Below are 24577 nucleotides of genomic sequence, written 5' to 3' on the forward strand. Positions count from 1 at the left end.
TTGTTGTATCTGTGAGTTTAACATGTAGAAAAAACTTTGCAGTGGTTTTAAAGTAATTATAAAATAAACTCACAAACCATAATCATTATTCTAAGCCCACAGCACCCAGGCAACCCTGTCCCTTAATATCTGTAAGGGCAGTTAGCCAAAGCACACTGAAAATGACAGCACCCAGCACCTTTGATTCACAAGTAAGTAAAGTTTGGGATGGTATGAGGTTTATATTGCTATGTCTGTAAATCTCGTGTGTTTAAAATGAGGTAAAGGAGCAGGGAGCCAGATCTGAAGTTAATCTTATGATATTTCCAGTGTATAATATTGCAATCAATATATTATCAATATTTATTTTACCTTTTATTAAACAAATGTACTAAAATCCATGCATGTCACAAAGGTTGTGCTGGGTCCTAGTGATCAACTGTGTCCCATTAAAGACTGGAACAGATAAATGTCTTGTATTGATAACTTTGCTGAGCTTTTGATGGGAGCAAACTGTCTGTTCTCTGTCAGTATGGAAGCTGACAAAGCTGATTACACAAAATAGCAAGAAGAATGATCAGTCAAGGCCAGAAAGAGTCGGTGGAACAGGACTGAAAAGTAGGTACAGAGCAGAGGCTATGTGAGGTCATGGTGCTCATGCCTTAGAGCACTGCAGCATAGCTGTTGTCCACACCAAGTGCTTGCATGTTCCAAAGGAATCCAAAGAACTGAAGGTGTCAAACACAGAGAAATGACAGTATGTGAAAAGGTGGAAATTATCCTGACTTGGTCAGAGCAGGACACAGAGATGTGCTGAACTAAGATACTGTAACCCTCATCTAAGTAAAAATCTATGCCAAGTAAAATGGAAGAGAAGTCCACTTGTCCAGATTTTTACAATTGTCTACCTCAGTTCTGAAACTTTAAATAGCATAACTTGTTCGTGGGTGCTAAACACACCCCTCTTCTCTGAGGAACTTATGGATCCTTAAGCACACAGACACAGAATAAGCTACAGAAAGCAAGCACCTTATAAACCTTAGCTTTCTGATGAAATTCCTTTTCCATACATGAGGGGAAAAAATTACAGCAACATTGTCTTCGTGTTTAAAAAATTGAAATAAAAACATAAACAGGAATCATAAATTGTGTTGTATTTACTTATTTGAAGTGTGTGTGTGTTATGTCTGTGTGTATATCAGTGTGCTGTTTGCATGTGCAGTGCTCACAGAGGGCAAAATTTGGCATGTAAACATGTATTCTAAATGTGTGCTTACCACTGAGCTGTCTCTCCAGGCCAAACATGTATTTTACAGGAAATACTCTATCTAACATCTTTATCAACATTTCTTATATAATTTAACTCAAGATTTATTTACTTTTATTTTTATTTATTTGTTTGCATTGTGTGGGAGTGAGAGCAGGTGCCATAGAGGCCAGATGAGGTCATCCATGCCCTGGCACTAGAGTGACCAGTGGTTGTGAGCCAGTTGACTTAAGTGCTGGAACTGAACTCAAGAGCCCTGCCAGACCAGCCAGAGCTTTTAACTTCCAAGCCCTGGTTTCAGCCTCCTCTCTCTGCTCTTGACTGTGGCTGTGACCTGACAATCTGCTTTGTGCTCCTGACTTCACCTCTCATGAACTGTGGACTCTGACCTGAGAGTTAAGCCAAATAAACCCTGTCCTCCTCTAAGCCAGTTTTGGTTATGGTGTTTTAGTGCAGCAACGGAAACAGAATGGAGAAATAATCAAAACTTTTGAAGCTTTTCCTATACCTGACAAGATGAAAAAACGAAAACCAGGCAATGCCCCCAAAAAACTCAAAATGAGGCAGTGGTAGGGAATCATTTCTGTAATACATGATTATTTTAATGTACAGGAAACTTGAAGCAGCAAGGGAGCCCATCAATAGGTATATAATCCAGCCATGACTGACAATGAGGGGGTTTGGACCTCAGGAAAACTTGAGTACTGAGGGTGTATTGGGCTGGGTCCACCAATATTCCTAAAGGCAATAGTGTTTGGTACCAATGTTGCTGTTACTGTTTGTGGTGAATAATTTCTCTTGCCTTTCTTCTCAGATGTTTACTCTAGTTCCTTGTCTCTTACAATGAGAAGAATCAAGACCCTTTATGGAGTTGTTGACACATTATATATTTTTCTCTGAAGTAGGCATTGGGATCTCCTTCAACATTATCCTCTTCCTCTTCTACCTTTTTGAGTTCCTTCTTGAACGCAGGCTCCAGATCATTGACCCATTCATCAGTCTCTTGGCCCTCATCCACCTTGGGATGCTAACAGTCATTGGGTTTGCAGCTGGTGACATTCTTGCATCTCAGAATATGTGGAATGACATCAAGTGTAACTCCCTGCTTCACTTGTACAGGCGTTTGAGAGGCCTCTCTCTTTGTGCCACCTGCCTGCTGAGCATCCTTCAGGCCATCATCCTCAGCCCCAGAAGCTCCTGTCTGGGAAAGTTCAAACCTAAATCCCCACAACAGAGCCTGTGCCCCCTTCTCGTGCTGTGGGCCTTCTACATGTCCTGTGGTGCTCAGTTCTCCTTCTCCTATGTTGCTGAGTACAATGTCACCTCACATGGTCTCATATTTGTCACAGAATCTTGCATTATTTTACCGATGGAGTATAGCAGCATACCCTTATTTTCCATACTGAGGATATTTCGAGATGTGTCCTTTCTAGGTCTCATGGCCCTTTCCAGCGGGTACATGGTGGCTCTTTTGTGCAGACACAAGAAGCAGGCTCAGTACCTTCACAGATCCAGCCTTTCTGCAAAACTGTCCCCAGTGCAAAGAGCCACCAGGACCATCCTGCTGCTCATGAACTTCTTTGTCCTGATGTACTGTTTGGACTGCATCATATTTGCCTCAAAACTGATGCAGGACAGTGCCCCAATCCACCACAGTATCCACATGATGGTCTCCAATGGCTATGCCACCGTAAGCCCCTTGCTGTTCATTGGCACTGAGAAACGAATTGTTGTCTTCTTACAATCTTTGGTGGGGAGGACAGAAAATGCTTAACTAGTGAGGGAAGGACGAGTTCACTTAAGGAGCCAACTGACAGATGCTCGCTGACAGATGGTGAATCCCAGCCTCGTGTTCATGCTCCTCCAGATAAGTGAACAAATGACTCCTGCTTTGTTAAACTGCTTCCATTGAAATGTGTGTTACAGCACCTGTACATATTTGAGCCAAATGTCTTCATGTGAATTTCTGCTTGGCGTCAGCAAGGAACACCTGTTACACATCACAGATTAGGGTGCTCTGTGCACCTATCAATAACCTAAACTGTATAGCACTTTTTAATAAGCCAATCATCTCAACACTTTGTATTTTACCTAATTAAATATGGATGCATTATCACAAAATTGCATATCATTCATCAACAGTTCTTTCATAGTTATGGAAAAATAATTGATTCAAAGTCTCAGATGCTTGCTTGTTTATGGTAACAGCACTTAACCACAGCCACGATGGAAATAACTCTCTGTCCGTAAGCAGATGAATGTACCAACCACATGTGGCCTTTATATATCATGGACTATTACTCAGCTTGAACAGGAAGGAAAGCCACCTGTAGGTGTAGGTCCACCACAGAGGAATACATACTTCCCGTGACCTGTCAGTCACAGAATGACAAGCTTCTGTATATCTAGGGGTGGAACTGAGAGTACTGTACTGTAATTTTTCAAGAAAGGAAAATGCAATGGTGTTTGCCAGGGGTTGAGGAATGGCACAGTGGAGAATTCTTAATTGGTGTAGAATGACCATTCAGAACAAGAAGAAACAACCGTAATCTTCTGAAACCAAATGACAGGCTGGAGGAGTGGAGGGGGTCTGGGCTGGGTAGGGGTGAGGTAACAGTGCTTTCTGCACAAGCATGAAGACTGAATTTGAATCTTTAACACCTATGTAAAAGCTATGCAGGGTGTGAGTTCTTGTAGCCCCCAGCACTGAGGGGGCAGAGACAAGTAAGACCCTAGAGCTCATTGACCAGATACCCCAGCCAGACTGATAAGGTTCAGATTGATTAGGTTCATTTACCTTGCAAGCATGAAGACCTTAGCTTGAGTGCAGAGAAGCCACATAAAGCCAGACAGGGTAGTACCTATCTGTACTCAGTCCTCCTATGTTGAGATGGAAGCAGAGATAGGAGAATTCCTAGAAGCTTGCAGGACAACTAACCAGAAGTACACAGCAGAGAACAACAAATGCGACCTGATTACTTATGAGATTAAGATTGCTTAATATGGCTTCAAGGAATTAAACCAGGCTGGTAAGAGGGGCCACAGCAAGACTGAGGCTATGAAAATTTTATGAAGAGCAATCAGACTTTTTATACCTTTGTCAGAAACAGATATAATGGCCAATGCCAGGATCAACACAGTGGTAGTTGCCAGGATACACTGACATTTGCAAGCACTAGAGGGTACACAAGGTTTATGTCTAAGAGTAATTGTCCTGTCGAGTTTCCATGTTTCCTTCACTACTAAAGAAACATGCAGAGAAATGTTGTTATTAAAAACAAAATCCCAACCATTCAAATATTAGTTATAAAGACTTAGGATCCAGATGCTCGGGTGAAAGCTTGCTAGCTCAGAGAGGCAGAGAAAGACTTTCCTTCTCACCTGATCTTCCTACTCAGCTCACGCCCCAGAAGGAAGCCCCTTCTTCTCCACACTGTCTTAAATTCCCTTCACCTAAATGCCCCTCTTTCCTGTTAACTTCCTGTCAGCTGGTTTCTACTCCACCTCTTGACCTGGGGTTAACTTTACTTAATCCTGTGTACAGAAAGCTCTTGGATTAAAGGTGTGTGTGAGGGCTGAGCCACACCAAACAAGAAACATTTTGCACTCTCACAATAGGATCAAATGTCCTGCATCAGAGAAACACAAAACTGCCAAACACTTCAGCTGCCTGGGGGAGTGTGTCAGTCTCTCAGGAACGGAAGGCGATTAGTGTCCCAGGAGCCAGGAACTCTAACTTAAGAACCCCTATGCCGCTCAAGGCAGCCAGGCCAGGCCAACTAAATGGTTCCCTGCAAAGATCCTGTCCCACAGAGAGTGAAATGTAAGATCTGACACCTGAGCATAACCTCTTACCTCCACATACAAGTCCTTACACACACACACACACACACACACACACACACACAGAGGATGAAATGTATAAATAAGGTGGGTTTTGACAGAGGAAGACAGTTAACAATCATTTCTGGCCTCCACATATACACACTTGCACATGTACATAGATACATATGTATTAACCCACACAAATATGTAACTATGACACACTCATCACACTCAAAGAAAATTTAAATGCCAATATAAGGAGCCTAACTCTTTGCAGAACTCTCTGACTCAGGGAACTGAAAAGATAGATACAGAGGAGCCTGGCTGTCTTTTACCAGGAAGGAAGTGCCCCCAGATAACACAGGGACAACCAAGGACTGGAGAGTGAGGATGAGGGACCCCTGAACAGCCAGCACTGGAGAGTGAGCATCAACAGCAGGCAGAACTGGCAGTACAGAATGAACATGTCACTCCACAGCGACAGACAGAATGACCGCACACAGTAAGTGAGGGAGAAGAGGAAATCTTCCTGAGGAAGAACTTAATGGTTGTGCATAGGTGATGCCTCTCAGGGGCGTGAAGCTTGAAAGCTTGGGCCTTCCATTTATGGTGGTGGGCAGGCATGGTGACTGATTTCTAAAGAATAAAGCAGGAACAGGGAGAAGGTGCAACCATGGAGGATGAACCAGGCAAAGACAACCTTGACTGAGAAATGACCACAAAGATGGCATGTGGCCCTCACATAATTCCTCCTTGGTCCCCTTGGGGTGGGGTGGATAGACTTCCTCTAGGCATCCCACAGGTGGTCTGTGTGCTGGACTCAGTACAGCAGGAGCCCATATGAGTGTGTAAGGCCACTGCAGCCACAGCTCCCCCTTCCTCTCTCCTTCCTCCACACACACACACCTCAGCTCAGACTCCCAGGCTCCCTTCAGGAGGATGCTGGAATAGGGAGAAAATGCATCAGTTTGGGGTGAGCAAGTGGACTGGGGAGAGTGAAAGGGCCTGGCCCCCTTTCCCTGTGGCACTGGGCTTTGAGCTGTTAAAAATCACTGCTTGTGACAAGTTTTCCTGCTCTGGGTTCTTGTGAATTCTTGAAGGAGGCTGGGAAAGGGGGGGGGGGGAGCATTCCTTCATAGTACTTACTGGACTCTGCCTGGATGTTCTGAGCAGAAGGTAACTCAGTCAAACAACTTGTGCGGACACCAGCTATAACATGTCTGTGTGCATGCTGGCCGTGCGTGTGTGAACTTACTGGTGTCCTCTGCAGCTACTAACTTCCAGGATGCATGTTCTCACGGGGAAACTGAATCTGATCCACCCTAAGATCCAGACCCTCCTGAGATCAGACTAACTGCAGACTTAAGGTTGGCAGATTGGTGCTAGGCCAGGCTAGTCTCCCATTTGCAACTTCTGTATGGGTCTAGGAAGGAGGCATTTCCCACCTCCCTCCCTGCTCCCCAACTATGACCAAGTGAGTGTTACATCTTCAAGCAAACCAAGCTGCCGGGAGCCAAAGCTATCTACAGAAGCCAAAGTCAAAGCTATCTAGTAGAGACAAAGGTAGTTACTGAAGCCAAAACCAAGTAGAGAGCAAAGGTCATTTAGTGGAGACCTAAGGCTATTTAGTGAAAGAATTATCTAAGACCCTAAATCATGGGTTATAGATTGTGAGGACATCCGTTTGTTAGAGCATCCGTAAGATATCTTTAGAAACTATCCTTATGGTATCTTGCAGGTACAATATTTAACCCATGAAAGCACTCTTTCTATCTCCTGCAGCAGTAAATTAACCTTCCCCCTTTCCTGACTTCTCCCTATATAAGTTGGGTAAAAATTTCTAATAAACGGAAGCCTTGATCAGATGAACAGACTTGGCTTTCATTCCTGCGTCTCTTTTCCTCTCCCCCCACCCCCATTCCTTCCACTCTCCTCCCTTAGGAACCCTGTTGAAGCCCCTCGGAACAGGGCACCAAGCTATCACCAGGTCAGAATTGTTGGCTTTGTGCTTTGTCGCCACCTGCAGGAAGCAGAAGAGAAGGCCACCTCAGTCCCAGGGCAGCACTAACAGTCCCAGGGCAGCAATAGCCACGCCCCCAAACTCCTGTGGGCTCACTGGATCAGGCCCCTGGGTCTCAATCTGGGCTCCAACATTGATTATCTCTGTGGTCTTGGCAAAGTTATTCGTTTCTATTCTCCTGCTCAGTCCGGAAGGACATGGCTCTAACTTCCTTAGGTGGCTGTGAAGGCTGAGGTGCTGTCTCGGGCTGCCACATTAGGGCCGCCTGTGCCTCTGCAAAGTGAGGTTGTGAGATCCATCGCTGCCTCGTGGGGCAATCCTTATCTACAAAATCGTGTTCAAAGCTCTTCCTGTTGTCAGGTCCCCTGGATAGGTTGTCGTTTCCCACTTGTATTTGGTGGTGGGTGTGATTGTAGGAAAACACACATTTAAGGGGGGTGGGGATATTCCTGAAATACCTAGAGCTGCTGGGAGCCCTGAGTTGGGTAAATGAATGGATGAAGAAGAGATACACTACCCCACGGGCAGTGTCAGGGAAATCAAAGGAGGTGAGTGATTACAGGCCTCCTTGATGGAGACAGGAGCAGAGACTAGAGGTTGTAAAACGTCCTGAAGATTCATGTCTCTTCTGGAAACTGCATTCAGCACTTCCCTTTCAGGAGCTCAAGTTTCTCCCTGTGCTCTTCCGTATATGCTGTTCTCTGGTGCCACCGTGTGGTAGGAGGAGGAATCGGCAGGAGGACCAGACAGGATTCATTGTTTAGGATTAAAGGGGTGTACTAAGAGTGTGTCTGTATTCCAGCCAGACGGATTAAGAGTGTGTACTAGGAAGAACAAGATGGCGGTGCCAGGAGAACACTGCATCTGAGGAGCAGGACAGCAACCAAGAGACTGAACTCTGGGCCCTAAAACAAGAGTGATTGTGTTTCCCAGGTAAGAGGAAACCCCCACAGCCTGTGAATCAGTCGGGTCCACTCTCAGGTCACCCAGCCAGAACCGAAAGAGATCCCAGGTCATGCAGGCACTAGGTCTCTAGACCAGAGTCACACTCCTGCATGTCCTGATCACCTTCCCAGGCTGAATGGTGGGCACCATAACACCAGAGACTGGGAGCCCCAGTCAGTAGAAAAACCCACAGGGAAGGAAGGAAATAGGGCTGGTCACAGGTCACCCAGTCTTTCCCTGGAAATGTTTTCTGAGAATGGCAGGTGTGCGCCCCCAGATCTGAACTGGGCTGCAGCCACGAGCACAGAGTCTGGCTGAACGCCCAGCTCTGTGTCACAGACAGAGCTGTGAGACTCAGCAACAGAGACTGGGAGTCCCTGTTGGAGAAATCCTCACAGGGAATGAAGCAAACGGGGTCAGACTTAGACCACCCAGTATATCCCTGGAAAAAGTCCCACAGACCAGCCCAACTTACTGACCTGCTGTGCACCAGGTAGCCTGCTGCTACCAGGAGAGCAGTACTCACCTGCCACAGATTACCACTTGTGTACTGGGACAAAGAGACTCAACCTCAGACCTATAGAAGCCTAGAATCCCTGAGATCAACCCCCAGATACTGCTCCAAGGGGCAACCAGTTATCCCTCACATAACTGACCAAACCACAGGACACACAGGTTACAGCAGCAGCTCACTAAATTTACAGCAAGAAACCCAGAAGCAGGGCAGCTGTCTGTAGGACTTCTCCGGGAGAGAGGAGATCCCCCTTGACTAACAAGGACCACAGTTAACAGTCAGGTCTCTACGCCTGAGGCAAACTGTGGCAACTCCTGAAAAACACTAGCCATACAAAATGTTGAGGAGATTCCTTAAGGAAAATCCATCTTCCTGCTAAGGGGATTCTCTCCACTACAGGATTCCGGGAACCACCAGAAACTAACTCCCAACAGCTAAGATATCCCAATGGGTAGAGGCCAGCATAAAAGCTCAATGAACAAAAGACAGAGCAATATGACATCTCCAGAACCCAGTTATCCAGGGGCAAGAGGCCTGGACACCCAAGTTTAATTGAAATTCAAGAAGATGACTTAACATCTATGCTCATGAAGAAGATAACAGAAGGAAAAAAAATGTGTAAAGACCTGGAGGAAGATAGACTCAAACAGATTATGGCCATGCATAAAGAAATACAGGAAGTTGCAGCCAAACAGTTTGTGGACTTTAGAGAGGAAATACTTAAATCACTGAAACAAATAAAAGGAACAGAGGATTGTTCAAACAAACAGCTGAATGAATTAGAGGGAAAAACAGGAAAATACACAGTCAGATACGTGAAGGAAATCAACAAAATGGCTCAAGATCTGAAGATAGAACAGAAAACATTAAAAAAAATGGAGGAAATTATGGACAGAAAGAAATTAGGGAAGAGAATAGAAACTACAGAGGTAAGCATAACCAACAGACTACAAGAGATGGAAGAAAGAATCTCAGGTGTAGAAGATACAATGGAAGAAATCAATGTATCTGTCAAAGAAAATGTTAAATCTGAAAAATTTCTGACACACACCGTCCAAGAAATTCAAGACAACATAAAAAGACAAAACCTAAGAATAATAGGAATCTAGGAAAAAGAAGATTCCCTCCTCCAAGGCCCAGAAAATATTTTCAACAAAATCATTGAAGCAATTTGACCAACTTAAAGGAGAGGCCAATAAGAATACAAGAGGCCTACAGAACAAATAATAAATTAGACCAGAAAAAAATGTCCTTCTGCCACATAACAATCAAAACAGTTTGTATACCGAAGAAAGAATAAATATTAAAAGCTGCAAGGGGAAAATGCCAAGTAACATATAATGGCAAACCCATCAGAATCACACCTGACTTCTCAGCTGAGACTATGAAAGCCAGAAGGGCCTGGACAGATATCATGACAGACCTAAGAGAACACAGATGTCAGCCCAGACTACTATAACCAGCAATACTCTCATAGATGGAGAAAACAAGATATTCAATGACAAATACAACTTTCAACAATACCTACACACAAATCCAGCATTACAGAAGACACTAGAAGGAAAAATACAATTCAAGAAACCTACCTATTTTCAAGAAAACACAGGAAATAATTAACCTCACTGCAGTTAAACGAAAAGCAACCAAGCACACAAACATATGACCACAGCCAACATCAAAATCACAGGATCTAACAGCCACTGGTCATTAATTTCTCTCAACATCAATGGACTCAATTCTCCAATAATAAGACACAGACTAACAGAATGGATGCACCAACAAGACTCAGCAACCTGTTGCATACAAGAAAGATACCTAAGTCACAAAGATAGACATTACCTGAGGGTAAAGGGCTGGAAGACTGCTTTCCAAGTAAATGGACCCAAGAAGCAAGCAGGAATAGCCATTCTAATATCTGATAAAATATACTTTCTTCCAAAATTAATCAAAAGAGATGGAGAAGGACACTTCATACTCATCAAGGGAAAATTCCACCAGGAAGACATCACAATCCTGAATATCTATGCCCCTAATACAAGGGCACCCACATTTGTAAAAGATACATTGATAAAACTTAAACCACACATAGATCTCCACACATTAATAGTGGGAGACTTCAACACCCCACTCTCAACAAAGGACAGGTCAAGAAAACAGAAATGAAACAAAGAAACAATGTCTCTAACAGAGGTCATGAATCAAATGGACCTAACAGACACTTACAGAACCTTAAACCCAAACACAAAATATTTACCTTCTTCTCAGCACCTCATGGAACATTCTCCAAAATAGACCATATAGTTGGTCACAAAGCAAGCCTCAACAGATACAAGAAGATTGAAATAATCCCTTGTATCCTGTCTGATCACCATGGAATAAAGCTGGACATCAACAACAACAGAAATAGCAAAAAGCCTACATACACATGGAAACTGAACAACTTGATACTCAATGACAGCTGGGTCAGGGAAGAAACAAAGAAAGAAATTAAAGTCTTCCTAGAATTCAATGAAAATGAAGGCACAACATATCCACACTTATGCGACACAATGAAAGGAGTGCTGAGAGGAAATTCGTAGGACTAAGTGCCTTCAAGAAGAAATTCAAGACAACTCATTCAAAGAACTTAATGTCTCACCTACAAATCATAGAAAAAGAAGAAGTAGACACACCAAAAAGGAGTAGACGGCTGGAAATAATCAAACTCAGGGCTGAAATCAATCAATTAGAAACAAATAAAACAATTCAAAGAATCAATGAAACCAAGAGCAGGTTGTTTGTGAAAATCAACCAGATCGACAAACCCTTAGCCAAGCTAACTAAAAGACAGAGAGACACCATCCAAATCATTAAAATCAGAAATGAAAAGGAGGACATAACTATAGACACTGTGGAAATCCAAACAATCATTAGGGCTTATATACTTCAAAAGTGTATATGCCACAAAATTTGAAAATCTAAATGCAATGGATACTTTTCTTGATCAATTCCAACTACCAAAGCTTAATTAAGACCAGGTAAATCAATAAATTAGTCCCATATATACCAAGGATATAGAAGCTGTCATTGAGAGTTTCTCATCCAAAAAAAGCCCAGGACCAGATGGTTTCAGCGCAGAATTCTACCAGACCTTCAAAGAAGAGTTAACTCCAGTTCTCTTCAAACTGTTCCACAAAATAGAAACAGAAAGAACACTACCCAACTCATTCTATGAAGCCACAGTCACCTTGGTACCTAAACCTCACAAAGACCAAAAAAAAGAGAGAATTTCAGGCCAATCTCCATTATGAACATTGATGCAAAAATACTCAACAAGATACTTGCAAACTGAATACAAGAACACATCAAAGATATCATCCACTATGACCAAGTAGGCTTCATCCCAGGTATGCAGGGGTGGTCCAATATATGGAAATCCATCAATGTGATCCACCAAAATAAGAAACTGAAAGAAAAAAAAAACCACATATAACCTCCTTAGATGCTTAAAAATCATTTGACAAAATTCAACATCCATTCATATTTAAAGTATTGGAGAGAATCAGAGATACAAGGCACATATCTAAACCTAGTAAAGGCAATATACAGCAAGCCTAGAGCCAACATCAAGCTAAACAGAGAGAAACTTAAAGCAATCCCAATGAAATCAGGGACAAGGCAAGGCTGCCCACTCTCTCCATATCTCTTTAACATAGTTTTGGAAGTCCTTGACAGAGCAATAAGACAGTTGAAGGAGATCAAGGGAATACAAATTGGAAAAGAAGAAGTCAAAGTATCACTATTTGCAGATGATATGATAGTATACCTGAGTGACCCCCGAAATTCTACCAGGGAACTCCTATAGCTGATAAACACCTTCAGCAAAGTGGCCATATACAAAATTAACTCAAAAAAATCAGTAGCCCTCATGTATACAAAAGACAAAAGGGCTGAGAAAGAAATTATGGAAACAACACCCTTCACTATAGCCACAAATGACATAAAGTACCTTGGTGTAACCCTAACCAAGCATGTCAAAGATCTGTATGAAAAAAATTTCATGTCTCTGAAGAAAGAATTAGAAGAAGACATCAGAAAATGGAAAGATCTCCCATGCTCATGGCTTGGCAGGATTAACATAGGAAAAATGGTCATCTTACCAAAAGCCATCTACAGATTCAATGCAATTCCCATCAAATTACCAACACAATTCTTTACAGACCTTGAAAGAAAAATTCTCAACTTCATATGGAATAACAAGGAACCCAGAATTGCTAAAACAATCCTCTACAATAAAAGATCTTCTGGAGGTATCTCCATCCCTGATCTCAAGCTGTACTATAGAGCAACAGTCAGAAAAACTGCATGGTACTGGCATAGAAACACAATGGTGGATCAAGGGAACAAAACTGAAGACTCAGAAATAATCCCAGACACTTATGGACAACTGATCTTTGACAAAGATGACAAAACCATACAATGGAAAAAATATAGCATCTTCAACAAATGGTGCTGGTCTAAGTGGATGTTTTCATGTAGAAAAATGCAAATAGATTTATACTTGTCACCCAGCACAAAATTAAAGTCCAAGTGAATCAAAAACCTCAACATGAAATGAGACACATTAAATGGGTTAGAAGAAAAAGTGTGGAAGACCCTAGAACTCATTAACAGAGGAGACAATTTCCTGAACAGAACACCAACAACATGGGCTCTAAGAGCAACAATCAATAAATGGGACCTCATGAAACTGAAAGGCTTCTGTAAAGCAAAGGACACTGTCATCAAAACAAAATGACTGCCTACAGATTGGGAAAGAATCTTCACCAACTCTTTACCTGACAGATGGCTAATATCCAGTATATATAAAGAACTAAAAAAGCTGAAAAGCAACAAACCAATTAATCCAATTAAAGAATGGGGAACAGAGCTAAACAGAATTCTCTGTAGAGGAATATTGAATGGCAGAGAAACTCTTATAGAAATGCTCAACCTCATTACCCATCAGGAGAATGCAAATCAAAATGACCCTGAGATTTCAAATTACATCTATCAGAATGGCCATGATTAAAAACTCAAGTGAAAACACATTCTGGAGGGATTCAGAAGAAAGGCAAACCTCCTCCACTGCTGGTGGGAATGTAGACTTGTACAACCACTCTGGAAATCCATCTGGTGCTTTATCAGACAAACAGAAATAGCGCTTCCTCAGATCCAGCCATAGCACTCCTAGGCATATATCCCAAAGAGGATCAAGTACACAATAAGAACATATGCTCAATCATGTTTTAGCACCTTTATTTGTAACAGCCAGAAGCTGGAAACAACCCAGATGTCCCTCAACTGAAGAATGGATACCGAAATTGTGGTACATCTACACAATGGAATATTACTCAGCAATGAAAAATAAGGAAATTATGAAATTTGCAGTTAAATCGTGGGAACTGGAAAGGATCATCCTGAATTATTTGTCCCAGAAGCAGAAAGACACACAGGGTATATACTCATTTATATTGACATATAATATAGGATAAACCTACTAAAATCTGTACATATAAAGAAGCTAATCAGGAGGTAGGATTCTGACTAAAATGCTCAATCCCCATCCTAAAAGGCAAAGAGGATGGACATCAGAAGAAGAAGAAAATAGGAAAAAAGTTAGGAGTCTGCCACAGAGGGCCTATGAAAGGCTCTGCCCTGCAGACTATCAAAGCAGATGCTAAGACTTATGGCTAACTGTTGGGCAGAGAGCATGGAATCTTATGACAGAAGTAGAAAATAGTAAGATCTGGAGAGGACAGGAGCTCCACAAGGAGAGCAACAGAACCAGAGAATTTGAACAGAGGTGTCTTTCCAGATACTCATACTCCAACCAAGTACCATGCAAGGAGATAAACTAGAACAACTGCACAGATGTAGCCCATGGCAGTTCAGTGTCCAAGTGGGTTCCATAATAATCATTAGAGGGACTGTCTCTGACATGAACTGATTGGCCTGCTCTTTGATCACCTTCTCCTGAGCAGGGAGTAGCCTTACCAGGCCAGAGAAGATAACAATGCAGCCACTCCTGATGAGATCTGATAAACTAAGTTCAGAAGGAAGGAGAGGGGGACCTCCCCTATCAGTGGATTTGAGGAGGTGCATGCATGAAGAAGGGGGAGAGAAGGTGGAATTAGGAGGGGAGGAGGGTGGGGTTCATGGGGGGATACAAAGTGAATAAAGTGTAATTAATAAAAGTTTAAAAAAAAGAGTGTGTACTAAAAGTGTGTCTGTATTTCAGCCAGATCGCACAGAACTAGGTCTTCGCATGTGATCTCCTGCCAGAGTAGCCATGTTGCTAGATTAAAATTTCCCTTCAGCTGGGTGACTTTTATGTGTGATTTATACTGAGTTTCAAAGTTTAACTTCATAATAAACACCACCTAGAAAGTCATAGTGAAGAGTTTAAGTTAGCCTGGGTAAAGTTAGCCTGTGAATAACTCCATTTTAAAATAAAGAGCCATCTTGACTGGGATCTGAATTCAGGTACCAGGAAATATCACAAAATGTGCACCTGGCAGAAAACAAAGTTAACTCTCCCAGCACCATCTCTAGGAAATATCATAGAATAAATACTTCATAGAAATTAGAGACAATCTCCCTGGCAATAATCAAGGGAAATTGGTTGATAATCTGGTGGGAAAATTCTCCCCAATGTTTCAGATATAGATTAAAAGAATAGCCATTGTGATCATATGTCTTAGGCAATTGTGCCTCAGAGAGACATATACCTTAGGTAATTGTGATTCAGAAAAGGTCACCTCACCCATCTAACTTTTACCTAATCCTGTAACATCAAGGCATATGCCCCACGTTTGCTGTCATAGAAACATGTGCTTCCCTGTTTGCTGTCATGAAAACTCCCTGATCACAGACTTTCCCTAAAAAACCTTGCTCACTCAGGGCTCAAGGTCCCACTTCTCTACTGCTGAATCAGTGAGACTCGGTCTAGAGTTTAATTGCTCTCATAATAAAGCTCTCTTGCTATTGTATTGAGTTGTCTCCTAAGGGCTCTGAGGATCTCCTGAACCTGGCATTACATTTGGGGTCTGGTCCAAGGTGCCTCAGGACCTCTAGGACTCCCAACTCAGAGAACTTAACCCCATGGGTAAATGTCTTTTGTGTTGTCTGCCTGCTTTAAGTGTTTGTTTCTGTTCATTGATTTGAAAAGCCTCAATGTGATGTAGAGGCACCCAAAAGTGGACAAGAGAGACCTGTTGAGGTCCAGGGCCTCAGGGGTCAAAAAGACATTTTTGGCCTTGTAAGTTTTTGCCTCCCTGGAAGTCTTGGGATAGGGAAACCAGAGTGAGGACTGGTTTTCATAGCCTTTCTGGCACTTCTGTGGCAGAGAAGTACAGGAAATGCCAGGTTTTTGGTTTTACTTTGTTTCTGTGTAGGATTAATTTTCTTTTTCTTGGTGTTGTGGCAGGAGTTACTTTTTATTTTTGTGATTAATTGCTTGTGGTCTTGCAGTTGCCTTTGAAGCCATAGCTCTTCTTGCTTTAGTGATTTTAGATATGAGCCCAGGTATAGGTTGTGAGTTGTTGCCTTTAGTTTGTTTTTTGTCTGGGATGGCTGGTTCTTTTTTGTGTATGTGTCATTTACTATTTGTTGAAATTGCTCTCCTTACTTCTTTTGCGTTATCCTGAATTCTCTTGAAGAAAAGACTGGCTGATGATATGGGACAGAATATTTCCAAACCCCTTGACTTGGTTCTGACACATTTTGGAGAAGTTAAGACTAGAATTCACGGTCTTTCAGTTGATGTGAGGAGAGGAAAAATGATGACTTTTTGCAGCTCAGAATGGCCCACCTTTAATGTGGGCTAGCCAGCAGAAGGAACTTTCCACCTTCCCACCATCCTTGCAGTGGAAAATGGTGTTTTTCAGCAAAAATGTGGGCACCCAGACCAATTTCCATATATTGTAGTCTGGAAAGACCTAATGATTCATCCACCTCCATGGATTAAGCCCTTTCTGACCCCTACTAACAATCCTCCTTCCACAGACTCTACAAAACCAGAAGCCACTTCCCTGTCACCCTCACACCCCTTTTACGCTATTTTTCAGGATGAGACTCCCATGGAAATAATTTTTCCAACCCCTCCTCCTCCCACTCCTCAGCGAGCTCCAGCCCTTTATCCAGGTTCGAACCACTATCTGGCCCAGCACCAAAAACTCAGAGCCCCTTGGCAGCCTCTCCCTCGGGGAACCAGATGACTGGAGAACTCAGAATCCAAGTCCTCTGACAATTCTAGGGATTTGATTGATCTCATTGAAACTGTTCTTTTCACCCACCAGCCCACCTGGGATGATTTCAGCAGCTTTTTAAAGTTTTGTCTGCCATAGAGGAGTGCGGACATATTATATCAGAAATGCACAAAAATGTCCCAGACACTACAGGAGTCGAAACCACAGATGAAGGCCATACTGATGATTACTTTCCCTACAAGAGGCTCTTAAAGTGTCCACAGCAGCTTCTAAGGTAAGAAAGTTGCAAGCCTCTATGGTCATAAAATAGTATTCAACAGGGAGCAAGATGTTCCTCCCTTGAAATTAATGCTAAAGGGAGTAAAAATTAGTTTTATAGTTTTGTCTGTTTGTTTTAAATATATAAGTTTAGTATGTTCTATATATGTTTTGATGTCTGATTATTGATTATTAAATGTATTAAGATTTTACATAATTTCGGTCCTGTATTAAAAACCAGGTTTATAAAAATAATAATGTTTAAAACTACATTTATATAAAATATTAAAACTGCACCTCCATGTGTTTGATTACAAGAACTTTTCTTACTGGCAGCCAACATCAAAATAATATACTTGGTATTGATTTTAAAAGTACTGAATTGTTTGCATTGATAAAATCTGGTTTTGACTTTTAAAATTATGGTTGTATTTTGTGACTTCATTTCTAAAAGGGTACCTTATTTTGATACTGCAAAAACGAGTTTTAAAAAGTTATGTTTCAGGTTATGAAATATTTTAAAGTTTATCAGGTATTTTAGACAATGACAGTGGGCATTCTAACAGAGAACTTGAAACAATTTCTCAGTCCTTTGGGGGAAGACAAAAGACTTTGGCATTTATTTTGTTAGTTTTACCAAGTGAAACCAAGCCATATGATTTGAACCAATTAAGAAAATTGTAGGGGCAGCCAAGATGGCGGCGCTGGGAGGACTCTCATTCTGAACAGCAGCACAGCAGGATCGGCACAGTGACCAGCAAGCAGAACTCGCGGCCATAAAACACACGTGACTGTGTTCTTCAGATGAGAGGATACCCCATGGTGGGGGGGTTCAATCAGCTTTAACTCACCCAGGTAAACCACAGAAGAGACCCTGGTTCCGCCAGGTGCTTGGTCGCCAGCCCAGAGCTACACTCTAGCGTGATCTGGTCACTGTCCCAGACTGAACTGTGGGCCCACAACATCACAGACTGGATTTTCCAGTCGAGAGATAACCCCACGGAACAGGAAAGGATTGGGACCGACCTTAGGTCACCCAGACATCCCCTGGAAAAGACTCAGGTTCCACGGGATCCCCTGGAGCCAGCCAGAGCCAGAGCCGGGGACCCAGGCGCCTGCATAGAGCCCTGCCTGCTCACCTGATTCGCCGCCTCAGATAGAACTGTGGGCCCCAGGGCACCAGAGACTCAGTTTCACCATTGGGTGCAAACCCACAGGGAGGGAAACGGCTGGACTGATCTCAGAGCACTCAGCTGATACCACCACCCCGAAAAGGTCTTGGGAAAATTACCCACTTTAGGCAGACGCCCAGGCTCCCAAAGGCCAGAAAAGCAGAGCCACGGGCGGGCATCTGTGCTGGTGGGTTCTACTCGCCGCCACCCCAGACAGAATGGCAGTCCCCAAAGCAAAGCCTGGGTGTCCCTGGCAGGAGGAAACCCCCAGTGGGGGGATCATCAGGTCTAACTCTCAGGACACCCAGCACCAAAAGACTTTCTGGATTCACGTAGGCTCTAGGCTCTAGCTTTCTACTGCAGGCAGGAGTGTTGTGCTCAGCCGCCATTATTGAGTACCCCTAGGGCACTGGGGCACACAGATGCATCCTCAGACCTACAAAAGCCAGAGAGCCATTACAGCAGCCCTCAGATACTGTGCCAAGGATCAACCAGTTTCCCCTAGGTAGACTGACAAAACTGTAGGAAACCTGGTCCTGAAGAGTTTAATTTAGCCAGAATATAACTCCATTTTGAAATAAAGATTTTGACTGGGAACTGAATTCAGGTACCAGGAAATATCACAGAGTGTACACCTGGCAGAAAACAAAGTTAACTCTCCTAGCAACAGCCTGCAGGAAATATAATAGAATAAATGCTTCATAGAAAATAGAGACAAACTCTCTGGCAATAATCAATGGGAATCGGTTAAAAATCAGGTGGGAAAATTCTCCCCAATGTTTCAGATATGGTTTAGAAAAATAGCCATTGTGATTATATGCCTTAGCCATTGTGATTATATGCCTCAGAAAAGGTCACCCCGCTCTGCTAAACTTCACCCAATTCTGTAACGCCAAGGCTTGTGCCCCCCTGCTTCCTGCCATGGAAACCCCCTGCTCACAGACTTTCCCTTTAAAAATCCTGTTCACTCAGAGCTTGGGGTCCCACTTCTCTACTGCTGCGCCAGTGAGACTTGGGTCCCGAGTTCAATCGCTCTCGTAATAAAGCTCTCTTGAAATTGCATCGAGTAATCTCCTGGTGGTCTCTGAGGGTCCCGTGAACCTGGCATAACGGTCCTTCAAAAGGGCTGCACCCACAGCGTCCAGACCAGAGTGGTGCCTGCAGCCGACATCCCAGAAAGGGACACACAGCTTCTGGTCCAGACTGAGGCACCCAGCCTCCAGAACAAAGTGGCGCCCCGAGATGCCAACTCAACCCAGGTGCACATTCTCCAGGCCCCGAGCAGAGCACTCAGCCTCTGGCCCAGAGACTTGCTGGGCGCCCCTCTTACTTTCCTGGACAGAATTGTGTGCCCCAGGATAACAGACTGAGTTTCCCTGTTGGGAGAAAACCCCACAGCTAGGGAATCAGCAGGTTCTTCAAGAGGACTGTACCTGGAAAACTGTAACAATAGCAGCAGCTCACTAAATTTATAACGGGAAACCCAGCAGTGGAGCAGCTGTCTTGAGCACTTATATAGGTAAGAGGAGAGCCCCCCTGCCCAACAAAGACCTCAGCTACTACTCAGGGCTATACACCTGAGGTGAGCAGTGGCAATTCCTGAGAAACACTGGCCATACAGTGACCATAACCAAAAAGCAGAGGAGGACTCCTTCAGGAAAATCATCTTCATGCCAAGGGGATTCTCCCTACATCAGGACTCCAGGAAGCACAGAAACTAACAGCCAACACCTAATACAGCCCAATGGGTAGAGGTCAGCGTAAAAGCTCAACCAACAAAAGACAGAGGAATACGGCATCTCCAGAACCCAGCCATCCAGGGGCGAGCAGCCCTGGACAACCCAGCAAAATAGAAAATCAAGAAGATGACCTTACATCTATGCTAATGAAGAGGATAATAGAGGAAACAAATAAAATACGAAAAGAATTATAGGAAGATAAAACCAAACAGATCATGGCTATCCATAAAGAAAGGGAGGAAGTTAAAGACAAGCAGATTATGGCCATCCATGAAGAAATATGGGAAGATGCAGCCAAACAGTTTGCAGCCTTTAGAGAAGAAATAATTAAATCATTGAAAGAAGTAAAAGAAACAGAGTTGAAGGAACTAAAAGAAAAAGAAGAAAATACAATCAGACAGGTGAAGGAAGTAAACCAGACAAATCAAGACCTGAAGATAGAACTGGAAAAATTAAAGAAAACACAAATGGAGGAAATAATGGAGAGGAAGAATTTAGGGAAGAAAACAGGAACTACAGAGGTAAGCATAAACAACAGACTACAAGACACGGAAGAAAGAATCTCGGGTGTATAAGATAAAATGGAAGAAATTGATGTATCTGTCAAAGAAAATGTTAAATCCAAAAAATTCTTGACACAGACCATCCAAGAAATCAAAGATAAAATGAAAGGACAAAACCTAAGAATAATAGGAATAGAGGAAAAAGAAGACTGCCTTCTCCAAGGACCAGAAAATATTTTCAACAAAATCATGGAAGAAAATTTCCCCAAGTTAAAGGAGAAGCCAATAAGAATACATGAGGCCTACAGAACATCCAACAAATTTGACAAGAAAAGAAAATCCTTCTGGAAGGGAAGGCTTGCAAGGGAAAAATAAAGAGTTTAAGTTAGCCTGGATATACTTAGCCTGAGTATAACTCCATTTTTGAAATAAAGAGCCATCTTAACCTGAAGCTGAATTCAGGTACCTGGAAATATCACAAAATGTGCACCTGGCAGAAAACAAAGTTAACTCTCCTAGCAACAGCTTTCAGGAAATATCACAGAATAAATACTTCATAGAAAATAGAGACAATCTCCCTGGCAATAATCAATGAGAATTGGTTGAGAATCATGTGGGAAAATTCTCCCCATGTTTCAGATATAGATTAAAAGAATAGCCATTGTGATCGTAAGTCTTAGGCAATTGTGCCTCAGAGAGGCATATGCCTTAGGCAATTGTGAATCAGAGGTCACCTCAGCCCTCTTTTACCTAATCCTGTAATGTCAAGGCATAGGTCCCCCATTTGCTGTTCTAGAAACATGTGACCTCCTGTTTTTCTCATGGAAACCCCCTGATCACAGACTTTCCCTTTAAAAACCCTGCTCACTCAGGGTTCAAGGTCTCACTTCTCTACTGCTGCATCAGTGAGACTTGCTTCCTGAGTTTGAGTGTTCTCTTAATAAAGCTCTCTTGCTATTGCCTTGTTTCGTCTCTGAGGTTCCCATTAACTTGGCATTACAATAGCACTGGAGCTGAGAGGAGGCTGAGAGCTTTTTCAAATTAAATTCTGTTGCTTTTGGGGAAGGTTATAATATAGCCCAGGCTGGCCTTACTTCACTGTAGCCAAGGCTGGCAGGCCTGAAGATTGCTCAAAGTCTGAACACAGGCTGGGATGCAACCTGGATCTCAAAGGTGTGAGGGGCCACCTGGGAATGAGAAACAACTGTGAGTATTTGAATTGAAGCCATGTGCAGAGAGCTCTTTGAAGGGCGGGGTGAACTGTTCTGAGAAGCAACCAGCTGTAAACTATCTACAACCATCTGTAAACTATAGAGCAGAGTGATCTGATTTTCAGGTATAAAAACACTGTGCTATGCATGTTCAGGGTCATCTCCTGTCTTTGGAGGGGCGACCCTATCTCGATAGCAATAAAACCTCTTGCTTTGGCATTGAGCTGTGGTCTGTGAGAGTTCCTGGGAAGGGTGCCATCCTGAGATCCTGAGTAGTGATACTCCAGGTCTTACAGATGAACTCCTCTGCTTGCTCTGAGGACCTGAGATTAACATGAGGACTATGGGGATTGGGAAAGGAGGAGGGAGGGACCCACATGGGGGGATACAAATTAAATAAAGTATAATGAATGAAGAATTTTTAAAAAGATGAGGACTCTGAGAAAACCCTCATTGTTCAAAAAAATCTGTCATGTTTTAAAACTTGAAAAATCATATTTTGACAATTTTTTTCATTTTTAAAATTTTTTTGCTTTAGTAGTTTTATTTATTTTTATTTTCTGTGCATGAATGCATGCCTGATACCTGCAGGATCAGAAACCATGAGATCCTCTTGAACTGGAGTTACTAACAGTTGTGAGTCTTCATCTAGAGGCTGGGAATTGAACTTTGGTCCTCTGCAAGGACAGCCAGTGTTCTTAACTCCTGAACCATCTCTCCATCCCCATTTTTCACTTTATTATTTCAGGGAAAATATACTTCACTGCTTGGTTAAGGTAACTGAACACATTTTTATTTTGGTACAGCACACACAACACAAGAATTTCCCATCTTCAGCATACTGCTTGGCATTGATTACATTTTTACAGTCTGCCTCCACCCAGCAAGACGCCCATGGCCTTCCCTCCTGAGCTGAGGATGAGAGTCTGCTTTTGTTTCCACTCCTAGAAAGTTTCCAAGCTCGTCCTGCTCCCAGTAGTCCACAGAATTTGTTCTGACTAGACTCTCATTGCAGTCAGTACAGTGGCTTCATGCCAATCTGTGTGGGACCATGTCCAGAATCTCCTTCTCTTTTAAAGCTGGAGTAACAGTCCAGTGCAGAGAAGCTGAACTCTGTTTATCCATCATCAGGACTGCGTTTTATACATAGATTCTATGTCTGTCTTTGTCTCTGTCTCTCTGTGTCTCTGTCTCTCACTCTGAGTGTGTGTGTGTAAGCTAAGTGATTTGAACATTTCTGGTTACTTGATAATTATAATGTGTTTACAAACCTCATTTGGCAAAACAGAGATAGCTGAGGGATTTGAATAAATGAAGACTATCATAAGCTGTCACGTATTATAAAGTTCTGTGGATAATCCAGACCGTAACAGGACAGTCACTTTATGTCTCCCCAAAAGACACACTGGGAAGTACAAAAGACTTATGTATCTGGCATGTAGTTTGTCTTTTATGTATAACATCCACGCATCTCATAAGAAATAGGTTTAACAACAGCAAAAAGACAACTCTGTAATTTCATTTAACCTGAAGCTCATGTAAACTACAGTGCAATTCATAGCTCTAATGCCAGAATACCGGCTCATCTTAAGGAATCTTACCTATACCCAAGTAATATGATGTCTACCATCCTTCCATACATGGATCTAAAAATGTTAATTATGTGCTTTTCAGTACTGAGAACCAAAACAGGGCTGACTGTGGCATAGCCATGGACTGTGAGAATATGGACACAAAACAAAATCAGATCATCATCTATACTTCTTAGGTAGGAGATGACACTGTCCAAGGTGTACATCACCATAAAGAAACTCATGAGGCACAGCATGGTCCGTGTGGCTCTTTGTTCTCCAGATCGTCTGAGGGAAAGGCTGGCACTGTGGAGAAGCTGGGACTGGTTCTTATGTCTGCATAGGAAAATCACCATGTACCCACTGGAGAGGGTCATAAGACCTACAAAGATGACATCCCTGGAGGTCAATAATATAAAAAATGTGTGATGGACAGAGTAGCTCATGGGCACAACACAGCAAGATTGACTGAGGTATGTAAAACCAGATGAGGTCAGATTAGGCGTTGTAGTTATGTATGTTATAAGGGGACTGCTAATGGATGAATAAAAGATACTCAGGGAAAGAAGGCAACCTAGCATGTGGTGTGGAGATTTACATTTGAACTTTGCTAGATGGGAACTTCTGGGACTGAGGGTGATGTCCTGGAGGATGCTGAGCAGGCTAGTGGCACAAAGAGAGAGGCTCCTAAAAGACCTGTACAAGAACATAACAAATTTGCATGTGGAGTCACTCCATCTCTTCCCTGGCATAAAAATGTCTGAAGCTACTAAACTCACGACGACTACCAGCATCAGTATGTGGATTAGGGCCAAGAGACTGATGGGCAGATCAGTGAGTCTGGGCCTCTGCCCACGAATAAACATGAGGATGTGGAAGAGAAGAAGGAAGCTGTTGCCTGAGAGCCCAATCCCAGCTCCAGCATAAATGGTGTTTCTTACCTTGGTGTTACCTGACAGTTTGTTGATTTTGTTCATTTTAAGGCTGAAAGAAGCAGGTAGCAACTGTGAGGGGAGAACAGCAAGAAGATTCCTTATCACCAATCTAGCCTTGCTCATCAGCTGCAGACAATGGCAGCTCCACTCTCCTTGGAAAGATGTTTATTTCACAGCTCTGCCTTATTCCGCTTAAGAGTGCCTTCATCTCAAAGTGCCCAGAAGGGATGCCCACTCTCTCCATTGTTCTGACACTTATGTGCCCCATCCAGATAGAAGCTTTCTCCCACATTACAATTGTCATGTGTCAAGAAAATATTTCTTTTCCTACTGTTTCCTATTTGAGGTTTCCTGAGGCAAAAGCAATGTCTTACTTGTCTTTCATCTGCATCATGTTGATTGCCAGACAC

The 24577-nt window shown here is 42.8% G+C and overlaps 1 protein-coding gene and 1 pseudogene across 1 annotated transcript; one reads left to right on the forward strand and one right to left on the reverse strand.

Annotated features, from left to right (window-relative positions):
- Nucleotides 1–2089: 2089 nt before the first annotated feature.
- Nucleotides 2090–3020, forward strand: LOC132654030 (vomeronasal type-1 receptor 90-like; annotated as a pseudogene).
- Nucleotides 3021–23258: 20238 nt separating this feature from the next.
- On the reverse strand, nt 23259–24209 carry LOC132654031 (vomeronasal type-1 receptor 54-like). The gene has a single exon (XM_060383324.1). It carries the CDS (start codon nt 24207–24209, stop codon nt 23259–23261), a length of 951 nt encoding a protein of 316 aa, XP_060239307.1.
- Nucleotides 24210–24577: the final 368 nt, after the last annotated feature.

This window comes from Meriones unguiculatus, chromosome 5, assembly GCF_030254825.1.
Source record: "Meriones unguiculatus strain TT.TT164.6M chromosome 5, Bangor_MerUng_6.1, whole genome shotgun sequence".
NCBI lineage: Eukaryota > Metazoa > Chordata > Mammalia > Rodentia > Muridae > Meriones > Meriones unguiculatus.